The sequence below is a fragment of the Oncorhynchus gorbuscha genome, linkage group LG18, assembly GCF_021184085.1.
Source record: "Oncorhynchus gorbuscha isolate QuinsamMale2020 ecotype Even-year linkage group LG18, OgorEven_v1.0, whole genome shotgun sequence".
Taxonomy (NCBI): domain Eukaryota; kingdom Metazoa; phylum Chordata; class Actinopteri; order Salmoniformes; family Salmonidae; genus Oncorhynchus; species Oncorhynchus gorbuscha.
In genome coordinates this window covers 12480956-12504148 of record NC_060190.1, presented here as the reverse complement: position 1 = coordinate 12504148, position 23193 = coordinate 12480956, and the positions used below count along the sequence as shown (strand labels likewise).

The 23193-nt window shown below is 42.7% G+C and overlaps 1 protein-coding gene across 3 annotated transcripts; it reads right to left on the bottom strand.

Moving 5' to 3' along the window:
• Positions 1 to 138: 138 nt before the first annotated feature.
• On the bottom strand, positions 139 to 22011 carry LOC124002486. Of its 3 annotated transcripts, none has more exons than XM_046309910.1 (8): positions 21873 to 22007; positions 13986 to 14068; positions 13430 to 13774; positions 12300 to 12620; positions 4678 to 4803; positions 4204 to 4236; positions 2921 to 2967; positions 139 to 1383 (listed from the first exon to the last, which is right to left on the bottom strand). In XM_046309910.1, exons 1-8 carry the CDS (start codon positions 21938 to 21940, stop codon positions 1378 to 1380), a joined length of 1029 nt encoding a protein of 342 aa, XP_046165866.1. In that variant the 5' UTR covers positions 21941 to 22007; the 3' UTR covers positions 139 to 1377. The 3 variants fall into 3 exon arrangements, with proteins under 3 accessions (XP_046165866.1, XP_046165865.1, XP_046165867.1); XM_046309909.1 differs by having other exon boundaries at positions 13430 to 13777; positions 21873 to 22006; XM_046309911.1 differs by lacking the exon at positions 4204 to 4236 and having other exon boundaries at positions 13430 to 13777; positions 21873 to 22011.
• Between the last annotated feature and the right edge of the window lie 1182 nt (positions 22012 to 23193).

The following is a 23193-nucleotide window of genomic DNA, read 5'->3' as shown; positions in this document are numbered from 1 at the left end:
TCCATCGGTTTTCATGTTTACTGTTGCGTTCCATTAAACTGACTTCATGGAGGCGGGCCTGGGCAAGACATAGACATAGATCTGCATTTTCCAGCAGCAGAAAGAGGAAGGACAAAACAAAAGAAACTGCTGCGGTAGCACTGTTGAAGCAACAGGCTGGCTGTTGGTAACAAGGTTGCTTTAATGTTACAATAAGTTCCAGATATTACACAAAGTCAAGTCAAAGGATGAATTCAAAATGGCACCCTATTCCTTCTAGTCAAAAGTAATGTACTATTTAGCATAACATTTCTTCTCATACACATTGTAGCAGAATGAAAGCCCAGGGAGGACAGTGGCAGGCACAGCAGTATCTATTAAAACCTGATGATCAACACATCTTTGGTCAAATGAAACATGTCGTATTGCACTGTACAGTCTTGCGAAACCTCAGAGGCGAATTTAGTTTTAGTTTAGCAGACTTGTACTCTACACAGACCAGTGTGCCATAACCAATCAGAGCTGCAGTAGGCCTATATACAAATAGACCATTGCCATATATAGATCTCGGCCATTCACTTTGAACTGGACTGTTTTTACAGCATGAGCGGTTGTGAGTAGATCAAAGCAAGAACTATATGTAGCGACTTGTGCACATTTGTACATTTGTTCACTAGTTAGTGAGTTATTAGCCCAGTTATTGATAATTTGTAGTCAGAAATGGGGGGGGTATGGTATGGGAATAATGATGCAAGTGGTTTCATGTCAAGTCATACATGTTTTTTTTCAAAAGTCTCATGGAATGTAGACTTACATTGAACACCGCACATTGGCTGCTACTGTTGGCTGAATGACAGAACAGCTATTTCCATGTTATAATGTTATGGGATGCATTTTCTCCATTGTTTATTATGGTAGGCCACTCTGGTAGGCCTACATTATGATCAAATAGCCACCGTAGCCTACTTGACCACTGTTAAAACTAACTTAAAGCAGGAACAGCCTGTAAACCTGCACCAGAAGTCGCAAAGAATTTTCACAGTATTCAAATTTGCTCTTAGCAGACCTGAGTTTTAACAATCATGCTGGTAGAATCTAGTTTACCTACACCATGGCAACTCTGTATATGACCATTTATGTTAAGCTTTTAAACATAGGCTGTTAAAGAGTTATACCATTTGTAATCAACCACAGTGCTTAAAGGCTGGCATCCTCAGTAGATTATGAAGAAACAAATGCCTCAAATCAGAATGACCTGAGTGCCAAAGTGACTGTCACCGAACACTTAACAGGAAACAGTCCATCAAAGGACAGTGAAGGTGACAAGCTCCTTATTGATCGTCAAGGAAACAGCCCCTTCCAGAGACTGCCGGTTAACTAATCAGTTCCTGTCGCTGTTTAGACCTGGCAACAGGGAGACAGAGGGAGAGAGAGCAAAAGAGAGAAGGCGAGAGAGAGAGAAGGAGAATATTGTTACAAAATAATAGAAAGTAAAAACAGGAGACACTTCACTAATCATTACAAGGAGCACGAGCAGCATGTAAACTACAAGATAACTACAAGGTTAACTTGAAGATAATCAATCATAAAAAATTAAAAACATGTCCCCTATGAAGCTATGATGCTGAATAGCAAGAGAGCTATTATAAATACAGTAGATGTTGATACAATATGTTTTAGATAGATACAGTGGGGCAAAAAAGTATTTAGTCATCCACCAATTGTGCAAGTTCTCCCACTTAAAAAGATGAGAGAGGCCTGTAATTTTCATCATAGGTACACTTCAACTATGACAGACAAAATGAGGGAAAAAAATCCAGAAAATCACATTGTAGGATTTTTAATGAATTTATTTCCAAATTATGGTGGAAATAAGTATTTGGTCAATATCTCAATACTTTGTTATATACCCTTTGTTGGCAATGACAGAGGTCAAACGTTTTCTGTAAGTCTTCACAAGGTTTTCACACACTGTTGCTGGTATTTTGGCCGATTCGTCCATGCAGATCTCCTCTAGAGCAGTGATGTTTTGGGGCTATTGCTGGGCAACATGGACTTTCAACTCCCTCCAAAGATTGTCTATGGGGTTGAAATCTGGAGACTGGCTAGGCCACTCCAGGACCTTGAAATGCTTCTTACGAAGCCACTCCTTCGTTGCCAGGGCGGTGTGTTTGGAATCATTGTCATGCTGAAAGACCCAGCCACGTTTCATCTTCAATGCCCTTGCTGATGGTAGGCTTTGTTACTTTGGTCCCAGCTCTCTGCAGGTCATTCACTAGGTCCCCCCGTGTGGTTCTGGGATTTTTGCTCACCGTTATTGTGATCATTTTGACCCCACGGGGTGAGATCTTGCGTGGAGCCCCAGATCGAGGGAGATTATCAGTGGTCTTGTAGGTCTACCATTTCCTAATAATTGCTCCCACAGTTGATTTCTTCTAACCAATTCAGTCTTCCCAGTCTGGTGCAGGTCTAAAAATGTTATGTGTGTCCATTGACAGCTCTTTGGTCTTGGCCATAGTGGAGTTTGGAGTGTGACTGTTTGAGGTTGTGGACAGGTGTATTTTATACTGATAACAAGTTCAAACAGGTGCCATTATTACAGGTAACGAGTGGAGGACAGAGGAGCCTCTTAAAGAAGAAGTTACAGGTCTGTGAGAGCCAGACACCTTGCTTGTTTGTAGGTGACCAAATACTTATTTTCCACCATAATTTGCAAATAAATTCATTAAAAATCCTACAATGTGATTTTCTGGATTTCTTCTCATTTTGTCTGTCATAGTTGAAGTGTACCTATGATGAAAATTACAGGTCTCTCTCATCTTTTTAAGTGGGAGAACTTGCACAATTGGTGGCTGACTAAATATTTTTTTGCCTCACTGTATATTCATTAGATTTACAATATAAATATATGAATTGTAGATTGAACATGTGGATACAGTACCTCCTGCCTCAACATATTGATCATGCCTGGTATCTGTTGGTGGCCACCTAAAAAAGAAAAATACTAAGTGAGAAGCTAATCTGTGACATATTGTCGAGGAATGTCATCTAACGTTTAAATCTCCAGAGGAGCATTGTCTTCTCCAAAGTTCAGTAGAATTAAGAGTTGGGCAGAAAGAGAAAAGTGAGTCAAGATAGCAAGTCTTTCCTCTCAGTGCAGGTAGGCCCATATTTCACCCAGCATTACATAATAGTATGACCCAAATAAATAATCTTCCTTCACTACAGCCATGCAGCTTAACTACCTCAATTAGTAATCATCCGGCCTCCATTTTCTACTCCACTTGTGAGGGAAGAAACACTACCCTTTGACCTACATTCAATCACCCTAGTAGTCATGTTTAATAGGATAGCTAAGTCAGATATTGGGTGTACAGCATATCAGATATTATACAGGGACAGATACCGTGACGAACTGGGACCAGAAATCTAACAAACAGGCAATAATGTCTAACACACAGGCCCATTTTTGTCCCTGGAGGCCCCAACACATGCCCTGGACTGATGGGACAGATACTATATTTCAAGCTTATCAGATATTATACAGGGACAGATACCGGGACGAACTGGGACCAGAAATCTAACAAACAGGCATTAATGTCTAACACACAGGCCCATTTTTGTCCCTGGATGCCCCAACACATGGCCTGGACTGATGGGACAGATACTGTATGTACAGCATATCAGACAATGTAAAGAAAGTATCTCCCTCTGAAGCAACAGTAAAGAGGAACTGATAGAGGATGTGGTTAGTGAGGAGATTTGGAAGGGTGAGAACAGACAGACGTGTTCCCGGGTGAGTGGCCACAGTTTCACAGTTTTACTGTCCAAGGCTGAGTTGGCTAGTTTCACAAACCAAAATCATGTGAATGCTAGCCTGGTCAAATATATGTTTGTACTACTCTTGCCAACTCCATATCTCATTGTCAAGACAAAGATGTTAGGCATGACAATGAGTGACAAGGGGTTGGCATGATAGCCCAAACAGACTGGCACTCAGGCTATGTGAATGCATTACGGAGTATTGTTTTTGCCTTGGAAAATGTAATCATTTTCACTTGTTGAGTTAAAAGTTGGATCAAATATTCAAAATATGATGTAGGTCATTATAAAGTATATGTATTGCTTTTACAGTGACTTCTGTGAACTGTCTAGGAAAGATGGGAAACCATAAACTCAAAGTGACAAATTAAAATGACATATAATGAATATTGAAGGACATACTCATTAATGGGAAGGTGGACTGCCTTCGAGCTCCTGTCAAAATGGACATAAAACCTACTATTACAATTTAGCTTGAAACAAATTAAATCAAAAAGATCATCGTTAAACCAAAAGCGATGCTGATGAACAATAAATAGCCTACAAGTGAGGTTAATGCTTAATCCGTTAACAGATTATAGTTGTATTACAATATTATACACTGAGTATACAAAACATCAAGGACACCTGCTCTTTCCATGAAATAGACTGACCAGGTGAATCCAGGTGAAAGCTATGATCCCTTATTAATTGATTGGCTGAGTTACCAGACAACATTACAGGTTGTGTAATCCCCCATGCAAGGCCAAAATGGATGACTGCCAGAGCATGCAGGCTTGGCAGAGGCAGGGCCACTGTACAGGTTAATCTAGCACCAGCTAGCATGACAAACAGGTACATGATCAGATACACGAGTATGACAATTAATGCACTTACGTTGGGCAGAGCGCCTCTTAAAGAAGAGCAGTGCAGCAAGGAGTCCAATGATCAGAGAGCCTATGACTGCAACCGGGGCTAGCCAGTTGGTGGTGGAGACAATATTCAAGTGGTCACTTTTAATACCTGGACAGACAAAATGGACAGAAATTAGGAGTTACAAAATAAATAGGCAATTCATATGAAGTCAAGAGAAAAAGAGTCACGACTTCCGCCGAAGTCGGCCCTTCTCCTTGTTCGGGTGGTGTTCGGCGGTCGACGTCACCGGCTTTCTAGTCACTACCGATCCATTTTTCTGTTTCGTTTTGTTTTGTCTGATTACATACACACCTGTTTTACATTCCCTCCTTCTGTTCTGTCCGTGATTGTTTATGTCATTGTGTTCGTGTTAGAGTTTTGTTTTATGTTCCATTTTGGAATTTTGCTTTATTCTTTGAGTAAATTCAGTTGGATTACTCCATACCTGTGCCTGACTCCGCTTTCACTCTGCAAATGGGAGGGGGGGGGGGGACCATTCCCTGCACCAGCTGTGGCCGCAGAGGGCACACTGCTGGTCGGTGCTGGGGGGGTTCTCCAAGAGTTCGAGGTAGCAGGCGGGGCACTGGTGGGTCATCCCAGGTGAGTAGGCACACAACTCACCCAGAGCCCCCCTATTGCACACATGTGGTTACCTGTAGAATTTCCGGAGTTCTCCCCACATTCCCAGCATAAGGCGCTAGTAGATTCAGGCGCAGCTGGGAACTTTATTGACCGCTCCTTAGCACATAGATTAGGGATCCCTATTGTTCCTGTTGATGTTCCTTTCCCTACATGCCTTAGATCAGGGGTGTCAAACTCAAATACCCAGTGGGCCAAAATGTAAAACCTGAACAAAGTCACGGGCCAACATTGAACAAATTAACCTTTTAATATGGACCCAAACAAGTTTTGCTTTAACATTGAATATGGAACAAGCATCGCTTATTACCATACAATATATAATTTAATAGTGGAGACATGCAAAATCGAATTTCAAATGAAAAAACACATCAATGGCATTCATTTATTAAATAAATAAAATTTAAATAAAAATTGTATGCCTCTTTTCTATTTGCAGCCTTCTGATTTAAATACCAAAATAAACTTTTTCCACTGGCTAATAATTTTACAAATAAAATGATAATAAATCAATAAACCATTCAAGCCCATGCCTTGTAGCAAGAAAAAGTGCATAAAGAAAACGTTAATTATTGCACACTGGTCTAATCTGATGTGCCCAAGCCAGATACCTGGCATCTCTTCTTGGATGCTAGTTCATCAATGTCTGGGCTCAAGCTCTGAGCTGAAGAAATCCTCGTTATCGAGCGAAGATGTTCATCAGTCAGACGTCTCCTGTGAGTTGTTTTGGTCATCTTCATCGAGGAGAAAAGTTGCTCGAATAGATAAGTGCTGCCGAACATGGAGAGCATCTGAGCAGCTTGGGTGCGGAGCTGAGGCATTGTGTCAGGGATGAACCGTGGAAACTGTGCGGCGCCCACAGCATCATACTTTGACTTCAGCGTGTCGTTGCACTGGAGTTCAATCAGCTCCATTTGGATGTTGGTTGGTGCATTTTCCACATCAACTGCGAAGGGATTACTAAGCAGTTCAAACTTGCATTTCTGGGCATTGAAGTCGGCAAATCGCCGGCTAAACTCAGCGGCGAGAACACTGAGTTTTTCAGCAAACTGTGCGCATGGGAACACGGCGGTAGAGATCTGCGCTTTTATGGATTGGCAGCAGGGAAAATGGCAAGGGTTTCCTTGCAGCATCTGATTCTCCCACAGGCACAGTTTAGTTTTGAAGGCCCTCACTGCAGCGTACATGTCTGTGATGATGCGCCCCCGCCCCTGAAGCTGCAGGTTCAGCGCATCGAGATGGCTCGAGATGTCACAGAGAAAGGCCAGCTCACACAGGAACTTTTGCTCCCGGAGCTCTGCTGAATCCTTCCCTTTGGTTTCCAGGAATTGACATATTTCCTCACGCAGCTCGAAACATCTGTTCAGTACTTTTCCTCTGCTTAGCCATCTCACCTCTGTGTGATACGGCACGTCTGCGTATTCCGAACCACACTCCTCCAGAAAAGATTTAAACTGGCGGTGATTTAGACCTTTGGCTCTTATAAAGTTAACTACCTGTGTTACTGTGGTCATAACATGTTCCATCTTTAGGGCTTCGGCACACAGTGCTTCCTGATGTATGATGCAGTGGTAAACAGTTAGCTCACCTGCACAGTTCTCTTCCCGCATCTTCTCCCGAACCATGCCCACCAGTTCACTCTTTTTACCGCACATCGCTGGCGCACCATCTGTCGTTAATCCAACGAGTTTATCCCACGCCAGCTTTATTTCAGTTACACATTTGGAAACCTCCTCAAAGATTTCCTTTCCTGTGGTTGTGCCATGCATTGATTTGAATCCTAATAGCTCCTCCGTAACACACAGATTTGAGTCCACTCCACGGATGAAGACTGACAGCTGAGCAGTATCAGATGCGTCGCAGCTCTCATCCACAGCGAGGGAGAACGCAACAAAATCTTTTCCCTTTTCCATCAGCTGGTCATACAGATTGGTGGCAAGATCACATGTGCGATCAGCTACTGTGTTCCTGCTCAGGCTCACGTTTGAAAATGTTTGTTTTTTCTCTGGGCATACGAGGTCACAAACCTTCATCATGCACTTTTTCATGAACTCTCCCTCATTAAAGGGCCGGGCTGATTTTGCGATCTCTGCTGCCACTATATAACTAGCCTTTACAGCAGCCTCGCTTTGTGATGTGGCTTTTTTAATCATATTCTGTTGTGAAACCAAACTTCTTTTCATCTCCTCTACTTTCTGGCTCCTTTGAGTCATGTCCAGGTCCTTGTATTTGTCATGGTGTTTCGTTTCATAGTGTCGTCTAATGTTGTACTCCTTACTTACAGCCACGTTGACTCCACAAACAAGACAAACAGGTTTGTCTTTTACATATGTAAACAGATATTCTGCCTCCCACTTGTCCAGAAAGCTCCTGTTTTCTGCCTTTCTTTTCGCCATTTTTGGGAAGGGTTAGCTCGCTGACAGTTGTAGCGTCTATGTTGCTATGACTACTGTCACAGAGGAGAGAGCATTATGGGATTCGTAGTATTAGTGGTGAATGCGCTGTATAATACCGGCGGGCCAGCTCTAGTAGTAATTTGGTATTGTCTCGCGGGCCAAATATAATTACCCCGCGGGCCAAATTTGGCCCACGGGCCAGAGTTTGACACCCATGCCTTAGATAGTCGTCCTTTGGGGTCGGGGCTAATTGGGGAGGTCAAATCGCCCATTGCTATGAGAATGCATGGGGATCACGAGGAGAGAATTAGTTTCTTCCTGAACGACTCTCCTGCGTTTCCTGTTGTATTGGGTCTTCCTTGGTTGGCCTCTCATGATCCTATTATTTCGTGGCAAAAAAGTGCTCTCAAGGAATGTCCTGTCAGTGTTCAGGTAGGTGTGTTGGTGTTTCCTTAGGTGCCACTACGGTGGAAAGTCCAAACCAGGTATCCACCATGCACATTCCCCCCGAATATGCTGATTTGGCACTCGCCTTCTGTAAAAAGGTGACTCAATTACCACCCCATCGACAGGGGGATTGTGCGATAGATCTCTTGGTAGATGCTGCACTTCCCAGGAGTCATGTGTATCCTCTGTCACAGGAGGAGACGGTGGCTATGGAGACATATGTCACCGAATCTCTGGGACAGGGATACATTCAACATTCCATCTCACCTGTCTCCTCAAGTTTATTCTTTGTGAAGAATGGAGGTTTGCGCCTGTGTATTGATTATTGAGGTTTAAATAAGATCACGGTAAAATAAAGTTACCAGCTAACGCTCATAGCCAGTATGACAGAGTCATTACACGGGGGCACTTCTTCACAAAATTGGACCTCAAGAGCGCTTACAACCTGGTGCGTATCCGGGTGGGAGATGAGTGGAAAACAGCATTTAGCACCACTTCTAGGTATTATGAGTACCTCACCATGCCATACGGGTTAATGAATGCTACATCAGTCTTCCAATCCTTTGTAGATGAGATTTTCAGGGACCTGCACGACAGGGTCTAGTGGTGTATATAGATGACATTCTGATATACTCCTCTACACGCGCCGAGCATGTGTCCCTGGTACGCAGGGTGCTTGGTAGACTGTTGGAACATGACCTGTACGCCAAGGCTGAGAAATGTCTGTTCTTCCAACAGTCCATCTCCTTCCTAGGATACCGCTTTTCAGCATCAGGGGTAGAGATGGAGAATGACTGCATTTCAGCCGTGCGTAATTGGCCGACTCCAACCATGGTTTAAGGGAGGTGCAGGGTTTGCCAACTACTACCGGAGATTTATCCGGGGTTTTGGTCAGGTAGCGGGTCCCATTACCTCACTGCTGAAGGGGGGACTGGTGCGACTGCAGTGGACAGCAGGAGCGGACAGGGCTTTTGGTCACCTGAAGGCTCTGTTTACCTGGGCTCACGTGTTGGCTCATCCTGATCCCTCCTTAGCGTTCATAGTTGAGGTGGACGCGTCCGAGGCAGGGATAGGGGCTGTGCTGTCTCAGCGTTCGGGTACGCCACTAAAGCTCCGCCCCTGTGCATTATTTTCGAAGAAGCTCAGCCCGGCGGAGCGAAACTATGATGTGGGGAACCTGGAGTTGTTAGCTGTTGTCATGGCTCTGAAAGCGTGGAGAAATTGGCTTGAGGGGGCTAGACACCCTTTTCTCATTTGGACTGACCACTGCAATCTGGAGTACATTCGAGCAGCGAGGAGAACCCTCGTCAGGCAAGGTGGGCCATGTTTTTCACCCGTTTTGTTTTCACCCTTTCCTACAAACCAGGTTCCCAGAACGTGTAGGCAGACGCACTGTCCCGGCTGTATGATACAGAGGAGCGGTCCACAGATCCCACTCCCATAATTCCAGCTTCTCGCCCGGTGGCACCGGTGGTATGGGAGGTGGACGCGGACTTCGAGCGGGCGTCACGTGCAGAGCCCACTCCCCCGAGTGTCCAGCTGGGCGTCTGTACATTTCCGTTTGATGTCCGCGATCGTTTGATCTGTTGGGCTCACACGTCACCCTCCTCTGGTCATCCTGGCATCGGTCGGACAGTGCGTTGCCTTGCTGGGAAGTACTGGTGGCCCACTTTAGCTAAGGACGTGAGGGTGTATGTTTCCTCCTGTTCGGTATGCGCACAGTGCAAGGCACCTAGACACCTGCCCAGAGGGAAATTACAACCCCTTCCCGTTCCACAACGACCATGGTCACACCTATCGGTGGATTTTGTGATGGATCTTCCCCCGTCGCGGGGTAACACCACGATTCTGGCCGTTGTGGATCAGTTTTCTAAGTCCTGCAGTCTTCTTCCTTTGCCCGGTCTCCCTACGGCTCTACAAACTGCGGAGGCCCTTTTCACCCACGTATTCCGGCACTACGGGGTGCCTGAGGATATAGTTTCTGATCGGGTTCCCCAATTCACGTCTAGAGTATGGAGGTTGTTAATGGAACGCCTGGGGGTCTCGGTCAGCCTTACCTCAGGTTTTCACCCCGAGAGTAACGGGCAGGTGGAAAGAGTCAACCAGGATGTGGGTAGGTTTCTGCGGTCCTATTGCGGTTTACATCCCCAGGGCGGAGGTGGCCCAAAACTCCCTCCGCCAACCTATCACCATTTCAATGGTTGCTGGGTTATCAGCCGGTCCTGGCACCATGGCATCAGAGCAAGATTGAGGCTCCTGCGGGGGATGAATGGTTTCGGCACTCAGAGGAGACATGGAACGCTGCCCATGTGCGGCTGCAACGGACCGTCAGGAGGCAAAAGGCGAGTGCTGACGGCTACCGCAGTGAGGCCCCGGTCGGGTCTGGCTCTCGACCCGAAACCTGCCCCTTCACCTGCCCTTCCGGAAGCTGGGTCCGCGGTTTGTGGGGCCATTTAAAGTCCTGAGGAGACTGAACGAGGTTTGTTATAGGTTACAACTCCCCCCCCCTGATTATCACAGTAACCCCTCGTTCCATGTGTCTCTCCTCAGGCCGGTGGAGGCTGGTCCGCTCCAGCAGTCTGAGGTGCGGGAGGTTCCTACTCCCCCTCTGGACATCGAGGGGTTCCCGGCATATACCGTACGGGCCATCATGGACTCAAGGCGTTGGGCGAGGGGCCTCAGTACCTGGTGGAGTGGGAGGGGTACGGCCCGGAGGAGAGATGCTGGGTACCGGTGGATGACATCCTAGATCCCTCATTACTACAGGAGCTTCACCATCTCCACCCAGATCGCCCTGCGTCCCGTCCTCCTGGTCATCCCCGAGGCCGGTGTCGGCGCGTGGCCCTTCTCCTTGTTCGTGTGGTGTTCAGCGGTGGTGTCTATTTATGTTCCATTTTGGAATTTTGCTTTATTCTTTGAGTAAATTCAGTTGGATTACTCCATACCTGTGTCCTGCGCCTGACTCCGCTTTCACTCTGCACCCAATCGCTGACAAAAAAGGTTAGTTGTGCTTGGGTCAATGTCAGTATCAGGGCATTTCACACACACAGACTTGAGCTCTGTTCAAATCTGCATGCATCTTAATAACCTTTTACTGCAGCGGGCTAAATCAAAGTCACACAGAGAGATTATTAGTCTTAAACAAATCTTGAAGACTGAAATATAACAAAACCCTTTTGACATAGAGACACCGGATTTGTTAAAAAAAAGAAAGAAAGGAAAATAACATTCCACCCATGAGGCCCTTTTGGTCATTGACTGCAAGAATGTGCTATTTTACTTCCCATTGCTAAGAACAATTTGTTTTGGCATTAGATGCAAGAACAACAGCTGGAAGACCGTAAAAGGAGTTACTCTTGGTTCGTTCAGCCATTCCTATGGTGAAAAAGAATGGGGAAAGAATATATGGTTTTGAGATAAATGCCGAAAATAAGGTCAGAGGTTAACAAAGGTTTTGGAGATTTTATACATTTTGTTCTATGACATACTATCAGTCAGTTAACATGACCTTTATGATTTATGAAGCCTTTATGTGCTTTATTAAATTACATAAAAGCTTCAAAATTCACAAAAGGTTATGCTAACTGATGAAGATTCTCTCGTAGAACAAAACATATAAGATCTCCTAAGCCTATGCTTATCACAGACCTTATTTTTGGCCTTTATCCAAAAACTCTACAAAAACTCCATTCATTTCCCCATAGGTTTCGTCCAACAAACCATTGGGGGAGTTAGTGCCTACAAAAAGATGCCATTACTATTGCTATCTATTGTTTCTTACCCAAATCAAGACAAGCATTTTTATTTTTTTCCAGTTTCAAGGAAGATGTTCAGTCAGATTTGGGAGCATGTTACGGCCTGATGTACTCCAGTCCTCAGTGACATGTTGTTCTCTCATTATAAGGCTGACTTTTATTGCGCTCAGAAATGTGATAAAGATGTCGTTAAAAGGCCTATGTTGATAAAGTAGACTAGATTAAGGCTGAATTGTTTTACAATTATCATGATCAGGATGAGGGAATTACGAGAGACTGGCAGGTTTTGGACGTGACCCTGCTTTTACAAAGGGTGACATCACCAACATATTCATGCCCATAGGTAAGCAGGCACGGCAGCACGTACCTAAGTCTCGCGACGCAAACTGGATCACAAATGATGCCATCCCCTCCTCGGCACCATTGACATTGAGCACTTTGCACGTGTAGTTTGTGTAACTGGACGTGGCCTTCAGCACTGTGAATTGACTGGAGAGGCTGAACAGTCCATCGTCTGTCTCTTTGGCCACCAGTTCAGCACTGCGCGTCCAATTGCTGCCGAACTCGTCAAACCACCAGATCAACCCTGTCTGGTGCCCGCCTGTAGAGTTGCAGAAAATGGTCACATCTGTGTTCTCTTTGATGTTGGTCTCAGGGAGGCAGCTCATGGTTGGAGTCTTGTACTTAGCTGGAAGAGAGAGAGAGAGAGGAAGGGAAAAAGATATTATACGTGCGGTTGATATACGCTAGTAGTTAGTTAAACAACGTCAGTGGGTAAACATTGTCTAGACGGACTTTGCACCTTTTCAACGTCAATCCAATGGTTATAACTTGGAATGAGATTACCGTAGGAGTGATTTTAATAAACTGGAATTACCTTTCTTCTATCTCTATGACATGTTCTAATTTGGTCTGTGTACACTGTGATTACATACCATGGGCAGAAAGAAAATGTGGAGGCTAGTTGTGGAAATTTCTACTGGTGCCATTTGAGCACCAGTGGAAACAAAAACAAAAAGTTAACAAAGCTCCTGCTGTGCTGTCCAATCACACACTTACAAATACATCTGAACTCCTCTAGTACATCCTTGCCTGTTTGTTTGTGTGTGTGTGTGTGTGTGTGTGTGTGTGTGTGTGTGTGTGTGTGTGTGTGTGTGTGTGTGTGTGTGTGTGTGTGTGTGTGTGTGTGTGTGTGTGTGTGTGTGTGTGTGTGTGTGTGTGTGTGTGTGTGTGTGTGTGTGTGTGTGTGTGTGTGTGTGTGTGTGACAACATTGAAAGTTGAATAGAACTTCCTTCCAAAGCACTTTCAGTGTATGGGCATCATAACCTATGAGCCGAGACACATTTAAAAAACATGTTGTCTATTCTTCTATTGCCCTCAAAGCTTGGCTGAATATCTCACATATTTAGTTTGCTCCTTTCATGAACCTGTGTTGAAAAATGTGTATATTTTCCTGAAATCACACTTGGTTGAACTGTTGACAGTCTACGACTCACCTGTGACACTGAGGCTGATTGTAGCTGTGGCAATCCCAACATCTGTGGTCACCATGCATTCATACTGCCCCTTGTCAGCCATCTTGGTATTTGTCAACAACAAGGAGACATTCATATTCGTCTTGTTCCAGGATGGCTCAGCAAATTTAAACCCAGGGGTTAGCTCCCTTTTCTCTTTATGGTATTCCAACAAATTAGCATCAGCTTTATCAGCAGCTCCCATTCTCTTCCAGGTCACCGTTATGATGGTCACATCCACAACCACAGGTTTGACAATGCACCCTAGAATTAACTGCTGACCATAAACCCCATGGTATTCTGTTTTACACTCCAGTTTGACAAATGCTGCTAGTAAAATACCAGAGAAAAAAATTGACATTAATACAAGAGAGAATTAATGTTATAGTAGTCAGTTTTATCATGTGGCCAATCTTATTGAACTTTTGGTAAAAAACTAAAAAACAATATACAGTTCTCCCAAACCACAGAGAAAGGTAACCAGCTGAAAGCTATTTTTGTATATAACCATTATTATGGCTTTCATGGCACTACTTACACTCCAAGCAATTTCCAGTGCTGATATAGGCTAAATGGATCGCAAAAAACAGCAAGGAGGTAGCTGAAGTCATCTTTGGATTCCTGAGTAGGAAGAGAGAAATGTACAATGACAAGACTTGTCACAACAGTATGGGGTAAGTCTATAGACCGCATGAGGTAGCTTTATACACTGTCTGTCACATAACATGACTCCGGACTGCAAAAAAAAGCAAAAGGAAGCAGCTCCCTCGCTGAGGCTAGTCAGAGTCTTCACAAGGACCCAGTCTACCACCACCAGGGCAGAGCATTTACCAGGCAGTCGGTCATCAGAATGTAAGTTTAAATTCAGCTTGTAATAGATCATTTTGTCAGATTAAGCCTGACTTTAAAATGTTGGTTGTTGATTCATATGTGTTCTTGTTTTGATGGCTGTGGCATTTTTATTGTGATTACACACTAATGGTTCTTGTGTTCTTTTAATGTAATAGATGTATCAAGGGATGACACAGAGACCTCTGGCTCTGAGCAGGACAGTGAGCCAGAGCTGCCAGGAGGTGTCATCGAGCCCCTCCCTACTGCATCAAACACCAGATATGTTGTCCCAAAAAAGGATCCAACGGTAGACCAGGCCTATACTTTAAACTACACATTTTAGCTAGCAGATGTTAGTATCTCATCTTGTGGCTCCCTTAATTATACATTTCCATAGAGACATTATAGACACATTATTTCATGTGCATTTCAGACATTTCAAGATCCAGAGAAGAGAGTCCCGTACAGCCGTGTTTGAAAACATTTCCCAGAACTCGGCATGGTACTAGGAAAAGGGCTTTCAACAGCTCCTGGTTTTAGGACAATTCATGGATTGAATATTCTGTAAATCAAGATTTTATTTATCGTTTTGCCTGTAGGCAGTTTTTCTTTGCCCAATGCACCTGAATCTGGCTTCACATCACAGTCAGGTCTTTGTAACTGGAAAAAGGCCCTGTTTAAAGATCCTGGGTTTAAGCTCCATTCGAAGGCAGAGCATCATATCAATGCTATGTATGCATGGAATCAGCATAAAAGGGCTATTGACAGCAACTCATCAATGTTAGATGTCATAAATGTGGGCCGGAAAAAGAAAGTGGAGGAAAACTGTACTTACATTAAAACAACTGCAGATGTGCTCCTATTAACTGCCACTCAAAACATAGCGCAGAGAGGTCATCGAGAGTCTGATGACTCTCACAACAAGGGTCATGTTTTGACAATCTTAGAAGAAATGATAATTGATTACCTTGAAAAACATGGTCTGGACTACAGAAATGATCTTGTGGGTCAAGGCTACGACGGTGCATCCGTCACGAGCGGAAAGCATTCTGGTGTGTCTGCACGGATTAAAAACAGTGCAACATGTGCATTTTGTGTGCATTGTAATGCACATTGTTTACATTTGGTTCTTGTAAATGCTGTAAAATCAGTGCCTGAGGCAGTTAGTTTTTGCTCTCCTGCAGAAGCTTTAGAACTTTGTATTTGGCTCGTACGTTCATCTCAAGTGGCTTGCAGTTCAGAAAGAGCTTTATCCACAGCAGCTGCCCAAGGAACTACAGATAATTACAGATGTAAGGTGGGCATGCAGATACATGACATGCCGTAATCTGAGGGACAGGCTTCCAGCAGTTCTGAGAGTGCTACAGGATATCACACTTGAAAATAGTGGTGATGGATCACTGGAGGCAAGGGGCCTTCTTTCTCAGATTGATTTACATGTCATAGGGCTTTTGGTTTCCTTTTGTAAAGTGCTTGGTGATGCCAAATGTCTTTCTGACATGCTCCAATCAAGCTCTCTTGACCCAGCAAAGGCTGTGGATCTAGTAGGTGCCCTTACAGACACATTACAGGACTACAGAAGTGAGGGTTTTTTGGAGAACTATGGAAAGAGGTTGAAGAGATGGCGGAGCACTGTAAAATAAGTGTACAAACAGTGTGTAAAAGACAGCCTAAAACAAGCTTACGATTTCACGACCCATTGATGATGAGCACTGACAGAACAATAGTGACCAAAGTGATGGTGAGAGCTTCCAAAGAGCTATCTTTTATCAGGTGCCTGACAGTCTCACAGCTGAACTGCAGAGGCGTTTTTCAAAGAAGAATTGCAAGATAATGCAACAGGTCCAGTCTCTCAACCCAAAGAGGACAACATTCTTGAATGAGGAGCCTCTGTTTGCCTTTGAGTCAGATTTAGAGGACCTCAAACATGAGGTTCATCAAACCAAGCGGCTTCTTGATAGGAGTGAGAAAAGTGGCTTTGTTGTGTTTCTAGAACCTTCTAGAACCTTCTATGAGCTATTTTGACTTTGTAAGATTTCTGTTGTTACACCAGTCAGCAGTGCTTCTTGCGAGAGAAGGTTCTCAGCTTTAAAATGGATTAAAACCCACCTTAGGACAACAATGGTTGATGACAGGTTAAGTCAACCTCGGAATTATCAGTGTTGAGTCAAGGAAGGCACGCTCCCTCAACATGGATAAGTTTGTGAAACATTTTTCCAGCTCTCACCAGAAACGCAAAATGATGCTGTTTTAAATCTACCTAGGATAATTTGGCACTTAGGTGGTCCCTCTGGTCATGATTAAATCCTGCACTGTGTACTAACTAGTACACTGACATTCTAAAATGATAAATTCAAAGGGTATCATGTCACAGAGATTTCATTTGGTCCTGATTAGGCCAATTCCAAAACGTGTCTTTGATATTAGTTAACATAATATATATTAGCATAAATATGATACTGCACGTTTGTAATATTGATGGAAACCAAAATGATTTTCATTTCTCAAGTCCATGTCTGCTTGATACCTGGTATGTCAAATTGCAGTGTGTTTTTTTGTAAATTTAGTTTTTTGTAAATAAACTATGCAATTTATTTAACACAAATGCTATCTTATCTCCTTGGTGCTTTATTTTCTCAAAATATTTTGGATGTTTAACCTCTCTGCGCACGGAACCAGGTAGCGGGATGAAATTCATACGGTGATCGCTACATAAATAGTCATATTAAACATTCATCAAAATACAAGTGTCTCACATGTTTCGAAAGCCTAGAAACTTGCTAATCCAACTGCGTTGTCAGATTTAAAAAAGGATTTACTGCAAAAGATTACGATGCGATTATCTGAGGATAGAGCCCCATAAAAAAACAACTATTTCAACCAGCACAGGCGTAACAAAATCACAAACGGCAATAAAATAAATAGTTTACTTTTGACGATCTTCCTCTGTTTGCAATCCCAATGCTCATTGTTACACAATGAATGTTTTTTTGTTTGATAAAATCCATTTTTATAGCCTAACATGAAATATTTTGTGAACCGCTTGTGTCGTGAATTCCGTCTCATTCAATTTTCAATGACACATTCGAGGTAAATACACACACAGAACGTGACTTTTCCAGTCATGTTTGGTTTCATTGCAATCAACTGGTTTGTTTGTAACACAAACCTGATGGGTAATTTCGCGGGACGTATTGACTGAAAGAAACCGATTTGAAGACAACAAGTAATGACATCATTGTGTACCAATGATTTGCCCGCTGTTTCGTTGATTGACTGTCTTTCAACCCAATGACCACTGATCGTCTTTAAATCTAGCTGGGTAGATAGCCAATGAGCTGAGGTAAACGGCAATATGTAATGTTTATGTGTTGGAAGACCAACCCATGTAGTAAACTCCGGCGTAAAGAGGTTCATTCGCCATTGACGATTCATACCGGAAGGAGCAATGCATGTTGCGCAAAGCATTGTTATGGTAAAGTGCATATTCCGCTGTTTATATATCACTCAGTATGGCGACTAAGTCAGGAAAAGCTAAATCTAAGTCTAGATATACAGATGTACACACAATTTTAGAAGAAATTGATTGAGTCCGATTAATTTAACGATTCCCAAATGGAGGAATATCTTTTGAATGGAGAGGACATTGTTTTGGACTGGTAAGTTCTTCTCATGCTAATGCCGTTGTTTGAAATGAATAATATAAAATATTATTTGTGAAATGAAATAGCCTATTTGAGGCTGTTGAGGGGAGGGCAGGCCCACATCAATGGCCAAAATGAAATGGAGACAGTAGATACAGCTGGTCTGTCATAATATAATAGAGACAGTAGATCTAGCAGGTCTATAATAATATATTCAACCTTATGTTCCCTGTACTCTACATATATCTAATATATATCTACTCACAATATCTAATATTGTGTAGAGGACTGAGGGTCTTCCAAATATTGAAAGTGTAATTTTGTAAATGTGTATTTTTTCCCCCATGTTTTTTCTCAATTTTTTGATCACTTCTACCTCTAACCAGTGTGTTAGAATACCATTTTGGTATTTTGTATTGTTAGGAAAATTATGATTAAATGACTGAACAAATCAAATTAAACTGTAACTAAGTAAACTTATACTCTGTTTTTCTTTAAGGAATACCTAGGATAGGATAAGTAATCCCTCTCACCCCCCCCTTTAAGATTTAGATGCACTATTGTAAAGTGACTGTTCCACTCGATGTCATAAGGTGAATGCACCAATTTGGAAGTCGCTCTGGATAAGAGCGTCTGCTAAATGACTTAAATGTAAATGTAAATGTTTTATTATATCTGATTAACAATATGAGTTCATAAGAAGGGATTGCGTGACACAGACAAGGAGTAATTAAAGTTAATGAACACCATTCCAACTAGGAAGAAAGAAATGGGTTGTGGATTAAGTAAACAGATAAGGTAGTTAAACTACGGTTGAACCGACGAAACTTAGCTCTGGGGTGTTTTAGATAAGACAGTGAGTGCATTCCTAGGTTTTCTGTTAAATAGAACTGTCAGCTAAGTGGTGATCGATAATGTTGAGGGGTCAAAAGTTAATTCAGTTGTGTTGTGTGTCCTGTGTATGTGCTAGGGGGGTCAGAATGAACTTTTAAAGTTCCCTTTGTCCCGGTCGAGAGGAGCGGATTCTGTTAAGCAATGAAATGATGTCATGTTATTGTGTATAAAGACTGGTCTCCGTCTATTTTATGCAAACAAGAATCTTACAAATTCTCATAAAATAGATTAAGGGAATTCAATTAATGAAAACACATTGGTATAATTAAATTACAGTAACATGTATATAGTTATTCCATTTAAAATGTATAACTTCACCAATTTGGCCACTTGGGTACATTTGGGCTACTTGTGTGAGACACCTGAGTGACTTCATGATAAATGTCATGTTGCACACTCATTTTGGAAGTTATCATTCTGAAACGTTGCACAAGTACTGTTGCCCTCTTATGTTTTTCACTGAAATTGTCCCCATCATCCTATCTGAATGTTTGTTTTGTCTTGTTCATTTTAAAGATGATGATACAACAATAAAAAGAAAAAACATATGTTTTTGTTCATTGTATTATCTAAACCAGATCTATTGTGTTATATTCTCCTACATTCAATTCACATTTAGACAAACTTCAGAGTGCTTTCTTTCAAATGGTACCAAGAATATGCATATCCTTAATTCTGTGCCTAAGCTCCAGGAAGTTAGATTTGGGTATGTCTTCAGGCGGGAAATTGAAAAAAGTAGGGGGTAGCTCTAAGAGGTTTTAACACTTATTCTATATTAATGAAAACAGAGTGGCCCAAGTCTCTCCAGTATGTGAGTACAGTACAGTGTGTGGTGTGGTGTGGTGTGGTGTGGTGAGGTGAGAGAGAGAGAGAGAGAGAGAGAGAGAGAGAGAGAGAGAGAGAGAGAGAGAGAGAGAGAGAGAGAGAGAGAGAGAGAGAGAGAGAGAGAGAGAGAGAGAGAGAAAAAGAAAGAAAGAAATTGAGCTGCAGTTCTGAGGTAGAGACACTGACTATTCATAGTATGTTAAAGAATTCTCGTGAAGTAACCCTTTTGGACCACACTATCTGCCACATTGAAGAACTCTGGGTGAAGTGAATTATCACTTCTACTTCTAATCAGAAACCATAGGATTCATTCATGCTCCTTAGACGCCAGGTTAGGGTTACACACGCATTTTCTGTCATGGTCTATGGACCTCCTGAAACAGCCTTGGCCACACCATGTAGAAAACTCTAGTTCCGCCACTGTTTGTAAAGTCATGGAAATTTGTTTCATAATTGTTGTTCACGTAATTCATGAAAGCACACATTTAAATATGATCAATCAATTAAAAAACAACATATCAGCCATTATCGGATTGACCCTTCAGTGCATGTCTGTGGTGCTGTGTGTGTGCCAGTGTGAGTGGTCCATTGCCCGAGGAGAGAGAGCGAGACATTTCAGCAGCAGGTAGAACATAATGACAGATGAACTAGATCACTAATTTAAAACATAACTTGTAGCAGTTATCTCGCTAGTTAACTATAGCTATCTAAGCATTAATTCCGTTGTTGCCTTTCCACCCGCACTAAAGAGCCTAAATAGATCTGCACTGTTGGAAAATGGGAATTCTCCTCTATTAATGAACAGTAGCCATGTAATTGCGACAACGTAAAACAATATTTGAAGAATAGCCTAATTGAAAAATTACTTGCTGTGCATAGATCTCCCCCGAAACATGAATATTGATGCCGTATATATAAACATGTCTAGTTAGACACCTTTAAAGTAGCCTACCTTATCCATTTGATCCCTGATTTATTGAATGAGGGAATTATTTTATAAAGACAAAAGTATTTGGTTGTAATGTTGAAAAAGCCAGGAGCTCTCCAGATGGAGGGTTAACCACATGTTGACATGTGATTGACAGTGCAGTTCTATGTGGGGGGCTAAGTGCCTTGATCAAGGGCACAACGGCAGGAGGTGGTAGGTCTACATGGGATCAGACACAGCAGCTTTCCAGCGTCAATATTTCATACTTTTTCATATAGGCTATAATAATAGTCTTGGAAATGTGGTTAAAATTCATGGAGAAATCATGGGAAATGTGTATAAACAGTGAACAGTGAATGATCAGAGGTCTCTATAGCATAATGTCATTTGTGAATTTCAGTGAACATAGTCTAATGGACCGACTTGTAAAAAGACAGCTCCTGCACTTCTTCCATCCCAAGTCAACCATTGGTCTTAACTCAGTTCCGTGTGAATAAGAGCCTCACATAGGCAACTGTCCCCTATTAAGTTATCTATTTGTCACCTACCACCTGGATTGTCAACATGCCTGTTTCAACTATTTCTTCGGCAGACAAAAGATGGTTGTGATGCAATTATCAATTCCTTTTTTAATAAATGAGACATTGTATGGGTGTAATGTTAATAGAAAACGTGTTTTATCTGGAGTAAATCAACCAGTTAATGAATACATTTAGCAGTAGAATCCCAGTAGAGCTCAGATAAAGGGGAAGTAAAGGAGAAGGAGGTTCTATAACTATAATTCAGTTTATGGACTCGGCATTTCACCTGGTTGTGGTTTGGGGACAAAAACGAACAAGCAATTCCATATAGTATACTTGACATGTGGAGAAAGCGCTAAAATGTATGATAACACAAAGGGACTCCGAACTTTCTCTTTTACTATGTAAATAGATACGAGGTGGTGTAGCCTGTTCGACTGGGGAATGTCCACCATGTATTTTGAGGGTAGCCCTAAGCAAAGAAACATTATTAGTAACGGTACGTCACGAATCTACCCCTCGTGAAACATAGCCTAATGTTACCCATAATGGTGTTGAGTAGCCACTGTCAGTTGCATATAACTCACAACAACCCGCATACAGGCAACCTAGTTTTTCTCAGGGTCAACTTTTAAAAAGTTGCACATACAAATAATTGTGTCTCGAAGACACTAACATTTATTTTTCCAATGTATAAAACAAGATCAATGAGCAACAATTAAGAACATTTATTCAGAAAAACACAACATAGTCTACAGACACGGAAAACGTAAAAAGCTTACCTCGCAAACAGTACAGGCTGTTGACGTTTAGAAGGTGTCGAAAGATTTGATAACGATCGCACAATCATCCGGCAACAGGCTGTTTGGCTACTTTCGGTTTCGCTATTACCAGGGAGACGTCTCAATTATTGTACGTGACTTCAGAAAGTATTGACACCCCTTTCATTTCTTCGCATTTTGTTGTGTTACAGCCTGAATTTAAAATGGATCAAATCGGCATCAGCAGCATAATATTGTGTAGGAAAAAAAGCTGAAATGTCTTGAGTCAATAAGTGTTCAACCCCTTTGTTAAGGCAAGCTTAAATACATCCAGGAGTAAAAATGTGCTTAACAAGTCACATAATAAGTTGCATGGACTCACTCTGTGTGCACTGATACTGTTTAATTGAGGATGGATTAACAACATTGTAGTTAATCTCCACAATGTTAACCTAATTGGCTGAGTGAAAAGAAGGAAGCCTGCACAGAATACAAAATATTCCAAAACATGAATCCTGTTTGCAACAAGGCACCAAAGTAATACTGCGGAAAATGTGGCAAAGCAATTCACTTTTTGTCTTGAATACAAAGTGTTATCTTTGGGCAAATCCAATACAACACATTACTTAGTACCACTCTCCATATTTTCAAGCATAGGGATGGCTTTATTTACATTACATTTTACATTTAAGTCATTTAGCAGACGCTCTTATCCAGAGCGACTTACAAATTGGTGCATTCACCTTATGACATCCAGTGGAACAACCACTTTACAATAGTGCATCTAAATCTTTAAGGGGGGAGGGGGTGAGAAGGATTACTTTATCCTATCCTAGGTATTCCTTAAAGAGGTGGGGTTTCAGGTGTCTCCGGAAGGTGGTGATTGACTCCGCTGTCCTGGCGTCATGAGGGAGTTTGTTCCACCATTGGGGAGCCAGAGCAGCGAACAGTTTTGACTGAGCTGAGCGGGAACTGTACTTCCTCAGTGGTAGGGAGGCGAGCAGGCCAGAGGTGGATGAACGCAGTGCCCTTGTTTGGGTGTAGGGCCTGATCAGAGCCTGGAGGTACTGAGGTGCCGTTCCCCTCACAGCTCCGTAGGCAAGCACCATGGTCTTGTAGCGGATGCGAGCTTCAACTGGAAGCCAGTGGAGAGAGCGGAGGAGCGGGGTGACGTGAGAGAACTTGGGAAGGTTGAACACTAGACGGGCTGCGGCGTTCTGGATGAGTTGTAGGGGTTTAATGGCACAGGCAGGGAGCCCAGCCAACAGCGAGTTGCAGTAATCCAGACGGGAGATGACAAGTGCCTGGATTAGGACCTGCGCCGCTTCCTGTGTGAGGCAGG

Bases quoted from the DNA above. Each gene is read 5' to 3' on its own strand.
- LOC124002486 (XM_046309909.1), bottom strand. From the start codon at position 21,940: ATGATTGTGCGATCGTTATCAAATCTTTCGACACCTTCTAAACGTCAA. The intron at 4,804-12,299 runs GTACGTGCTGCC...TTGTCTGTCCAG, and splicing joins GTTTGCGTCGCGAGACTTAG to GTATTAAAAGTGACCACTTG. The intron at 4,237-4,677 runs GTAAGTGCATTA...CCATTTTGACAG, and splicing joins TAAGAGGCGCTCTGCCCAAC to GAGCTCGAAGGCAGTCCACC.